The sequence below is a fragment of the Lasioglossum baleicum genome, chromosome 4 (assembly GCF_051020765.1).
Source record: "Lasioglossum baleicum chromosome 4, iyLasBale1, whole genome shotgun sequence".
In the NCBI taxonomy this organism is placed as follows: Eukaryota; Metazoa; Arthropoda; class Insecta; order Hymenoptera; family Halictidae; genus Lasioglossum; species Lasioglossum baleicum.
In genome coordinates this window covers 17,166,912-17,179,071 of record NC_134932.1, presented here as the reverse complement: position 1 = coordinate 17,179,071, position 12,160 = coordinate 17,166,912, and the positions used below count along the sequence as shown (strand labels likewise).

The 12,160-nt window shown below is 36.0% G+C and overlaps 2 protein-coding genes across 3 annotated transcripts in view; one reads left to right on the top strand and one right to left on the bottom strand.

Annotated features, from left to right (window-relative positions):
- Positions 1-12,160, bottom strand: part of LOC143208146 (alkaline phosphatase) — a 491,340-nt gene that overhangs the window by 143,819 nt on the left and 335,361 nt on the right. The gene's annotated exons all lie outside the window — the stretch shown is intronic.
- LOC143208147 (caspase-1-like) overlaps positions 1-12,160 on the top strand; it is a 117,508-nt gene that overhangs the window by 56,004 nt on the left and 49,344 nt on the right. For both annotated transcript variants that reach the window (XM_076422282.1, XM_076422281.1), the window contains one exon: positions 3,262-3,515. In XM_076422282.1, coding sequence (XP_076278397.1) covers positions 3,262-3,515 — 254 coding nt within the window. The remainder of the gene's footprint in view (positions 1-3,261; positions 3,516-12,160) is intronic.

Sequence of the window (12,160 nt, the reverse complement as noted above, 5' to 3'; positions counted from 1 at the left end):
TCAGCTAATTTTCATTTTCCATTTTCTAGTATGTAGATATTAGATATTATAGGTATGTATGTGTGTTCTTTGTTAATCTCTTAACTGCGGAATTTAGTTTTAAACATCCCCCACAGAGTGCAGAATTAAAATCAAGCAATGACGAGTATATATTATATTAGGTTGGCAACTAAATTCGCGACCTCCACATTTTCTCAAACAAAGTCATTAATATATATTTTTTATGCCCGAGTATTTTATATCAAATTAATCACAAAATTCAGGGCTTCCCAATGGTATACAGTTCAAAAGGAATGGTCACTGAATGAGGTTATAATGATATAATAAAAGAATTACGAAACAAAAGGTCGCGAATTTAGTTGCCAACCTAATATTTGTTCAGTTGCAAATATAAATATGCTTTAATTTTAATGATCGTGATTGTACAGAAACTATTTATTGCAATCGACGATTGTAAAATAGATTGATTGTATATCTCTAATTTGTTGATAACTGAAAAGAAGATAACGAAGATAAGCGAACAAAATATTACGAATCAATGTTCCAATTTAGACGTATTAAGTTAAAGATATTATAATATATTCTTTCAAATGGATTATTTATTATTAACGTTAATATCAGCAGGATATCACAATTAACGTATATGTAACATACCTGTATGTGTTAATTAAGATAATGCGATTTCCAACATGTGCCACGTAATATCGCGAGTTACCTTAATTGCTTGACCATGTTATACGAAATTCGACTGCAGACATTTTGTAACACACATATTACTTGTAGGTTAACTGCACGTAATGGTAACTGCACGTAATTTTACACGTAATTAAAAAAATTTTCGAAAAATATAGACACGCTTTTCCGATATAATCAGTGACGAAATAGGCAAAGACATTTTCGTATGAGTGGAGAGTGACGTGCGCGATGTTTGCCAATGTTTGCCCAGTCAATGAAGACCATATAAATACAATACTTTATGTAGACCCGGCATCATGGTGATTTTGCACAGTGATTTGCAATATTCGTGGTCGCTTCTGATTGGCAGAGGACGTATTGTTAGAACATAATACATACTAGGACCACTACACAAGACCTACTCTAAGGCTGTGTTAGAACGTATTGTCACATATGATCTTTTCCTGTATCATTTTTACCTATTTTTATCACCCCCTCTATAGCATTACTATGATCATATTTGCATAGAAGCGGCCGCGTTCATTGCAGATTTCGGTTTCCAAGAAGCCCGGGCGCCGCTAAGTGGTAGGATTCGATCGAAATAATTACATTGCGTGCGGTCACTCGTATATTCCGTTTATTATATTCGCGACAGCGTAAACGTCGAAAAGTTTTCCTCCGCCAGCACGGTTCCTGTCCTCGCTTCTAACTTTCGTCGCAGGACATTATTTCTTGCATGTTGAGAGGTGGCATAGTTCCAAGTGAGTATCCTTTTCGAGATTCAACATTTTACGAGTGACATAAAAACCGCCGGTACACGGGCACACCAACACCTCTGAAGCTCGAGCCTCGCATTTTCACTCTAGTATTTTAGCTTCGTTTTTTTGGTCGCGCATCGACTACCGAAATTCCCTATCACGTCGCGCCAAAAAATATGCGAGCGCAAGTTATTGTGTGCTGGCCGCGCGTGCATCCAGCTGCGTAAAATATGCGGATAGAAGCTCACCTGTCCCCGCTTTTAATTCGCCCGGCAACAACGGCAATATTAGGCGAACATCGCCGTCACCATGTCGACAGAAGAACGATTTCATTGCGCCGCGATATTTACGTGCTAATAATATCTCGATTTAAATGCCGTTCGCGGCTTGATAGCGTCGGAGCAATAACAGTACAAACCGAATTGTATTAGCATGCAGCCGGAATGTTTAAATGCCGTTTGTCTCTCCGACATTACGGAGAAGGAGGTTATACAGGGTGTTTCTCAAATTGCCGTACAAGTGGGTCGTACAAGGTTTCGAGTATATCGAGTTTGAACATTCAGCAAATACGCGCTGTTAGATAGGAATAGGCTGATACGTCTGTTTATGGTCTCCCGTTTCTATTTCCTGCATGCACTCATCGTCAAACAAAATTTTTTAGAAATTGCTGTTAATCGGAATTGCAATTTTGTAAAAGTCAGTTTTTTCAACTTTTTTATCTGAGCCTGTAAAGGAACTTTAATTAAAGCGTTTCGTAGATCTATGTTAATGTACAAGGTGCCCCAAAAATGTACTTCCTTGGAAGGGATGATTCCTGAGATCATCTTCCAAGGAAATATAACATTTATGGGACACCCTGTATAAACGGTAAAAATTTCATCGAAATCTGTTGACGTTGCTATGAGCAAAAGAATTGAACACTATCAATACGTTAACTCGGTATTTCTGTAGTTGACACAGAAAATTTTTATTTTATGTAGAACTCGACGATATAAGACTTGACGATTCTATATATAGGATGACTAGATAACTAAGATCTAATTAGTAGACTGCGGATGTATATGCAAAATAAAAAATTTCTTTATTCTTTCAATTCTCTTATTAAGCTGAAATGAATACATTCATGTCCTTAAATCTTCTTAATTCGTCCACTGCTTTAAATTGTACGTGTCCATTTTCGTCAAAAATGCATAAAATCCGCGGTCTAGTAATTAATGATTTAAAAACAGTGTTGAAATGGGCGCTCTGTTTATGGCTCACGCATTTTTCGTACGATGAATGGCCGCTAGAGGCGCTGCGCGGAAAAAACAGTAACGTATCTATGATGACGAGGTAGTGGTGCCCTGTGCCCTGCGCCTTGAGACAGTTATATTGGCGCGGAAGTACCAAAACAATCTGTTCCGGACAAAAAAACTTCAGGACGTGTCCTACAAGTTACAAAATATACACAAATGCACATGTTATACATTCATTTTTCAGAATCAAATCATACAAATCTTTTCAAATTCTGCGGGGTGCTCAAGGTACCCCATTTTATCGAGAAGCTTACGTTACTGAGGCTGCAAGCGCCTCTAGCGGTCATCCATTGTACGAAAAATGCAGCACGATATCGGAACTATTCGGAACACTGATTGTCATCTAGCTGTGATCCTGCTAAATTATTTATGTAGTAAATATTATACACTATACATTGTGTTATTAGTTTCTACTACGAGAAATACATTAATGTGTCACTCCTCGCTTTGCAGTTACGTGTTAATAAAATTAGAATATGTACAGTACACTTAATAAGAATCACTGAGATCCAATATGACGTTCGTCTTTGCAGAGAATACAATGAACCTCGAGGCTCAGAAGGTGTTCAAACTCAAGTGCCGCCAGACTCGGAAGTATATTACATGAACCATAAACGGAGAGGTGTTGCTCTAATTTTCAATCACATCCATTTCAAGAAGATGTCGACGAGGAACGGTTCAATCAAGGATTGCAAGGATCTTACACGGTCATTAAACAAACTCGGTTTCGAAATTCGAGAATATGTCGACTGTACTGTGCAAGCGGCCGTGTCGATTTTGAAGACCAGTAAGTAGACATTGTCAGTAACTATGATTTATACCTATTCCTCAACTCTCCAGTGATATAAATATTAAATGAAAAAAATAAAATTGAATGAATTGAATTCTTGCTTTATTGTATATTGACGAAGAGATCGAGGAATCATTGAATAATACCAAATGTAAAACTTATGCTTTATGATGATTAATAGACTGCGGATCTTTATTCATTTATGGCTTCCAAAATTGTCAAAAAATGCTAGAAAATAAAATTCCACAGAATTTAGTACGATTTCTATTTATCTCGGATCTACAGAGACTACTACTATAAAAATTAAAAATTGCATAAACATCCGCAGTCTAATGATTAATTATCATAAAAATTAGAATGGTGATGGTTGGAAAACTGGGAAACTGTACAATGATTGGCACCCTAAGCCAAAATCGTAGTAAAAATCTTTTATATCTTTTTTTGAAATGTTTAAGCAAGCTTAACTTGCTATTATTATAAATTAATATAAATAGATTTTTCAGCAAAATTAAACAGTTTTACGAGCCATAAATCTTTTATTATAAAATATATTCAGTGAATAACAATCGTAAGACAAATAGTACAATCATTGGCACAGTGAGAAGTAAACGTTAAACAGGCTATTTGTTTTATAAGTAAACATATATGCACTTATTACATCTGTAATACAGTCTGAAATTAAGTTACAAAGCAATAAAGTATACATATTCGTAACAAGATTTTAATAAAACGCTATTTACACTGCATTGTGGTCATCCATTGGTCTTACTGGATGTACCAGTGCTGCTAACAGTCATATGTGGAACTCTGTTATAAAACTTACAACTTTGCTTTGAAATATAAATAATAAGCAATATAAAATGATTTTTAATGCCAGGAATTCTTAATATATGCCGCTTAAATCAAAAGTGCCAATAACTACTGGAGTGCCAGCAATAGTACAGTTTAGCAATAACTAGGTTATTATATATAATAACTGAGAACACATACACATGCTAATTTTGCTAGTTGGATATTAGGCTCTAATTAAAAGGTACACAACAAGAGAAAGTCATAGGTTGTGTATTTAGAAAGGGATATACTTATACATGTGAATTAAGGACAGCTTCACAGACAGTCTGAAGTGCTGAAGGGTTAAGCTTCTTAATGAACGAAATACTCAAGGCATGCTGTAATATTGCAGCACAATAGCCAAGTACATAGAGGTACATAGAAGTACATAGATACCAAGTACATGTAGTAACAAAGACTGGATATGTGTGAATGAAATAAACAGGGAAACAAAATATGGGAAAAATAATATATTCGCAAAGCTTCCATCACTTTACAGATGCGATTAAAGGCGACGAAACCTTATAAATTACAACAACCACGAAAAAAAGCGATGCCACAGGAAAGCTTTTATTTTTCAACGGTAGGCGCGCGATTCGTACAACACGATTTTCGAGGCAAAACACGTTTTATATGCGCGCGGTGACAGCTTTTAATCATTTTTCTGCGCCGCTCGTTAAACAAACGCGTAATTCGCGGGAACGGACAGAGGCGGATAATACGCGCAATAATTCATTTCAGCCGTCTCTGCGTAACGAATCCCGTTTCCATTATTTGAATAACGCCGCTTTGATACAGTTTGGGTCCCGTTTTGACAAGGACGCGATTACACGCGTTCCTTGATGAATAAAATTACTAATTGCGAGAGGTGGTTCGCAGAGAGGAACGATCACGTTGAATTACTTAATGAAAGCCACGTACACAGAATTAAATAAGAGAGAAACAAACGAATGACTTTGAATACCATGGTGTAACTCGAAATCTTTGTAACGGATAGTTAAAGCTGCAGGCGGTAATGTAATAATCTAAAAAACGATCGAGAGAATTATAACGGGAAAATGGACGGATTTGAAACCTCTGTAACTTTGTGTTAAAAAATCTTACAATTGTCTGTCTGTGCTCATTTTAAAGGGTGAAGTACTACTACTAATAATCCAGTAACAAAATTTCTTTGTTTCTCATTATTTTTCTATGGGACTTTCACAAACATATTCGTGGCATTTTTTTATGAAAATGATACCAAATATGATAGAATTTCGATGATATTTACTTGTGTAATGAACGATGAAAATTTCGGACGCAAGGAAGAACAGCGTATGGGAAAGCCTTTGAACTGTGCCGGCGCGCTGCGACTCTCGGCGACTCTCTTTTTATCTATTCGCTGTCCTTCTTTGCGTCCAAATCATCGTGCATTACACAAGTAAATATCATCGGAATTATATCATATTTGCTTTCATTCTCATTAGAAAAATGCCACGAGTATGTTGGTGAAAATCCCATAGAAAAATAAAGAAGTTTCATTATTGGATTAGTTATGTTTACACTTCTCGGCGACCGAGGTCCTCGAGCTTCGCTGTCCTTTTCTACGTTCGACAAAAATCAAAGAATAGTATCTCTGGCCGGTAATTTTCTGTGGTATATTTACTGTTGTTCATTTGCATAAAATTCGGCGAACGCTTATCTAATTTTGTCAATCTGAACAAACAAATTGAGCCATAAATGTCCCGAGTGGAATACGTTTTCATCGGTTAGGAGTATGTACTAGTTGGTAGTGATGCAGTTAGCAAACTCAACGAGAACATAACCAGAAGAGCCTTTTACAGGTTCCCCTAGGATCCTTTATGCAAGGACGACATTTACCATTGCAAAAGTTGTCACAGCTCTAGATGGTTATTCGATTCATAGGTGTGTTAATATTGTATAACAGTAAATGTTATAATAGTCTTCGTTAACCGCCGGAGCCAACCTCACCTGATAGCCCTGCTGGGTTTACTACTTCGCCACATCGTTATCACCAAATTTGAACAATAACTGCTCGAAAGATTCGACAATTCCGGCATCGACAAATTGCGATTTTTCATCCCCGTCATGTCCAGCTATTTCTCGACCAGCGGTCCTTCAAATGATTGCGCTCTGCGCTCGCAACGCCAAACCGACACCGCAAAATACATCCGGATAACGACCAGTAATGCATTGTAAAAAATTTTTTTCTATTCTATTTTTCCTCATATTTGGTCGCCAAACGTGAAGTTTTGGTAACAATGGGACAAACAGTATTTAAATAAGGAAAGATCTTGAAGTACTAGACACGTTTGTTTAAAATATGCATGTCCTCTTTGCTTTAAATTCTATTAAAAACATATTAATTTAACATAAATCTTTTTCGAACTTTGATTCATGATTTTAAAGAAAGAAAATATTGTGATGTATACATTTTGGAAATATGTTAAATTTTTTATACGTACAATATCTAATTATGTAGACATGTATGGATAATTATATCCAAGCTATACACAAGCTCACGATCTCATTATGGAGGGGATTCACAAAAATTCATTCTTTTTTCAATGATTTTAATGATTTGCAAATAATTTAAATCTTAATTAAATGAAATGGGATAGATTTCAACATTTAATACGATTACCTACATACTCTTCAATGCAAATGCATAAAATGCTCAGTCTAATTATTGTGTAATGTGTTGATTGAAATCAAGAGAAATATCAAAATGAAACAAGTGGCAGAGTCATACAGTTAAACATTTAATATGATTATCGGAGGTTGTCGTTTGACGAACAGAAATTAATTCCTATTGATTTTGCTCGATCTACATTCGACTGGAAGCCAGTAGAACGTTTTCAAATTCTTTCACCGCGACGAGCTGCAACATTTCCATAAAATTCGCATGCCGGAGGGAGTCCTACAACCTTTACCCGACAAATCGTCGGCAAACCGTGGATAACGGGGACAGAAGCGGAATCGTGGTCGTCGAAGAAACGTCATGTTGAACAGTTTGTTTGAATTTTCTCCTCGAATATTCGTCCATTCAAATATTGACACAATAGACGGCGGTGCGACGCTGTCCGAAATGCATTTATCAAATGCTTTTGTTACCGTTTTACAAAGATGTTCTTACGGTGTCAGGGAACCGTGGAGCTCGTAAATCGTGCGTCTCTCAACCTCGTATCCCGTAACAGTTTCGCCGCAAACATCCTATTTTAAATGACCTATTCAGACGCAGTCGTAGAAAAGCATTTTAATGATCGCGATTCACACTCGTTTCCATTCAGTTCGTTTATGCGAAACAGGAGTATAACAATTATTTACTCTTTTCGACAGATTTTTCATATTTTTTCATACATGTTCGTCTATTTGATAGATTTTGATATATTTATTATATATATTTTTGATTGTTGAATATGTTGTAAAACTTCAAATTCTGACTTGTTTCTGTACACGCATGGACTTGTGTTAGTTTCAAAATAAAAAGTTTCATGGTTAATTACAAGAAACAGATGTTGAATGCAAATATGTATAGTGCTCCATTAAATGGTAATTGGAAATGCAAGAACGTTCTCGAATTCATGTAATGATTTCACAGTTTTATATTTCTTCCATTTTATCTATTGTTATAGTATTTTCTGTTATCTGATACCATTTGCTAGTAATTGTTACGCAGTAATTGTACCCCAACCTCGATACCTGAAGCAAGAGAAGTTGATGAAATTTCGCAATTTGATCATGGATCTGATTTACATTATAATGAGAAAACGATACTGTTAATAATGCAGACACGGAGACTAATTGAATATTGGATGGTTGATATGGCAGACAGCTTACCGAGGCTGATTGTAGACCTACCGAGCATCAATACTTAGGAAAATATAATTTTCTGTTCAAATTATTAACTTAACGTGAATATAATATTGTGCTTACATTGGCAGGATATACCTTGGTATTAAACATCGCAATATTTTAATGATTATTAAGTTATTATTGAATCGGTGTAACCATTGCCACAACGTTACCAGCTCACGAACTGAATTTTTTTATATTTCCGACGAATGCGACTGCATAAAATCCAGTAAAACCAAAATTTTAAATAATTCCAATATAACTTTCCTACTTATATATATTCCCACTCGGCAAAAACTTTCATCGAAGTAGTCAATCTTTATTTAATTCCTGCCTCCATTAAATGGCCTTTAAAAACGGGAATTTGCATTCATGAATCCGCAGTCTTTTAATGAAAAATGATTGGCTACGCGAATATATTAAGCATGCTCTCTGTACCTGTCCAGTACAGTTGTGAAATATGCAAAATTACTGCAACTATTTTCATGGATTTATCAAGACTAAATTCTGGCGCATATGACGTATGCACAGTGCAAAAAAAATATTGCGGCACAAAAAATTGCAAGATTCATGCACAAGTAACTGAAAAATGTACATATATTTTTCATAAAAAGCACACCGTACTTCAGGGAATCGAATTTGGAAATTCGTTGGTCACATGTATTATTGAACAGGATTTGATTATGCTGTCTGTTCATAACTTACCGTTTCTATTTATCGCAACCACGGTGTGTCGTGCTTGCGAAGTAAATCTCAAAATCAATTTTCTTGGAAATGGAGTCGTATATAAAACATGTTTAGTCTACATTCTCGGTTTATCTTTGCACGGAGAATCTCTTCTTGCATCATAATGTCGGATACGCATTGCATATATCAGAATTTCCTCCATGCCTTTTCATAACGATAAAATTGCATACAATGGAAATGAGTCATGCTATTAAATTTCTGTTTACGTACAGAATTTTGTTACGGTTATGTATGCAGTGTTAACCTATTATTACTACATACAAAACACACTTCGATGATCCTTTATGTCCCCTGACATATGTTTCTCTCACAATTGATACATTCGCTATATTTATTTCTGATACTTCAGTGAATAAAATTAATAGAGCAAGAATAAATATTTTTCATGATTTCTAAACTACAAATGCAATCATACATATAACATTAAATTAAATAATCTACAGAAAAACATATTTTATGTGTTGCAAATTAATATTTAAAACCCATGTCCAAAGGATTCTTAAAATATTGAGACTCCATGGATATTATATTTTTTTGTTTTATTAATAAATGCATTCAATATGTAATATGAATTTAACATTTTAGATTACTCAATATTTGAGTTGTAAGGTGAATATTTCAAATTTTTGTCAGCCCTTTTTTCCCAAAGTAATCAAGGTCACCTTCAGTGTTTTACAGATAAACCTACAATTTTTTTACACCTTGCCGAATTAATCTCCTAGAAGGTGGGTGTAGAAAAATTGTAGGTTTACCTACAAAAAACTGAAAGTGATCTTGATAAATCTGGAGAAAAGGGTGACATCAAATTTGGTATAATCACTTTAAAGCTCTCCTTGAACCATGTTATTTTAGCTAAAAAAATTTCTGATCGAGCCGCGCTAGCAGCAGAATTATCTAAGCTGATCACGTTTCGTGGACCACCCTGTATAAATTCTTGTTAGCTTCATAAAACTTCACTTTAAATTTCTGTGAAGATGAGGGGTAGGTTCGAAATTATTTTCAGTTATACGAATAACCGTCACCTAAGCCCCTTACCATCCGAGGCAGTATCATAATAGCGAGTTCAGGTTCTGGGTGGCTCTCTCCTGCTAATAAACTCCGAGGAGTCTTTTCTGTAAGATTTCGTGAGAGCGAAGGTGTCGGACGATACTGTTTCTCCAATCCGGTCGACTCGATGCGGATAATGATGTCGTCGATGAATGAGACTACAAGAAGTTGGACAAACAGTTTTACAATGAAACGAGCTCATTAAATGTCTACCTCCTGAGGAGGAAGCCGGTTTCCTCTGAGGTATAACCAGTGGAGACAATTGCGCGAAATATAGACGTGAGCAACGTAGCCGAGCGGATAGTCGGATGATCACGGAACTTTATAATAAGCGAGGAAACTTTTCATATTCTGCTCTGGTCGGAATGCGTCGAGATATATCCCGTTCAGTTTATAACTGTTCCCCCAGACTCCTCTCTCTTTCGTTTTTATCCTTTTTCTCACTCTCTTTCCCGGCTCTTTTCCTGTTTTTGCACCTGTCTCACCTTGCTGCGAGCTGCGAGGCGGTCGGTCCCTGGACTCGACCCATTCAATTTCGTTCGCCCCCAGGATGAGCAGAGACAATTAAATTTGACCGGCACTTTGTAACGGCTTAAATCGAAATGTTATGCAGTCGAGTCTCGGCAATCCGGGATAATTAAAACCGAGAGCGAGCTGCCAACGCAGACGCGCGGCTCACGTTGGCGAACGGGGGTCTCATATTTGAAACAATGAATTCACGCTTTTCGTTCGATCAGTCGGGGGCAAGAGCTGAATTGCCTCGATTGTCTTCTGGCCCTTTCTTTTCAGCACTTCGACCTCGATTTTGATCTCGCGTTAGTGGGTCAGCCAGTGTGCACACTGCTCCATATTATTTTCATCGCTAATTTGCGAAGGGCGAGAAGAATCCACGCTGTTTTAACACTATTTATTTAAGAAAATAAGATTTATGAGATGTTAAAAGTAGAACTACTGAACCAGTTAATACGACTGGTTCCTAAGTATCCATAATTACAGAAATTATGAAAATATTTTCGTCAGAAATATTCGAATGAATTTCTTTATTGACACGCATGTTACCATAAAAATTGTACGAAGTCTGAAATTGAATTTCAACTGAATATATCTTCACGCATAAAAGGTTGCGATTAAACGTATTATTTAATACGAATATGTTGATCAACTTCGAGTTCAGTACTATCATTAATCGACCCTTCGTAATTAAATATCAACTTAATACACCTTCAAGTTATCCATGTGTAATCCATTTAGATATAAGGAAGATTAAAACTAAACTCATTATTCGGTACAGTCATACTTAACAACGTAGATGAGTCCCTATAACACGGTCGTTCAAATAATAATTAGAAAGTTCTGATAGCAAGAAATTTGAATAATTGGATGGAATATTGTTAACTAGGACGATAGGATGTAACAGGAAAGGAGGTCAATGAAAATACCTATATCATACAGCATTTGTAATTCGTTCTGCAAATTACTAGCAATCTCGTCGTACCACATGTAGAAGTAGATATTCTGCACAATGTAATGCACAAGGGTATTGTACGAGTGGGGCGCGCGAATATCGAACCCGTTAACTGCTACGTCGAGCCTTGAGGTTTATGACACGTTAATTGCTATTGAGTTTGATACCCAGGAAGCCCGAAGCGCTCGTACGTTGCAAAATTTGTGGTCTTTCGGGCCCGAAATTTCCGTGCTAATTTCACGATACCCAAAAACACTGCTCCTCTGTAATATCTCACAAAATAGTTACAGTTATCTAAAAAGGCAAAGGTCTTCCTTTAAGGGGTGCTATTTTAACCCGTTGCAGTCGGAGCTATTTTAACTCGAAAATTAAACGTTTCTTCCGGCCTAGAATAATACCATTGTATCTGATCTTTTCATTTTATGGATATGAAATTATTATAATATCTCATGCAATACTTAAATGTGTAGTAATTGATTAGATACCAACATATTTACTAATGTAAAAAATATTGTGAATACAGCAACTTTTAGCGGTGACTCTTAGTCATCACTCGAGTGCTAAGGGTTAAATTTCGAGCTGTAATTATTCGTAATTTTTATTCGTAACGATTAGAGTTGTCACTCTTCGACACGTGATTAGTAAAACTGTAAAAAAAACTTTTAAATTGTGGTATATATGTACTTACATTTATCTG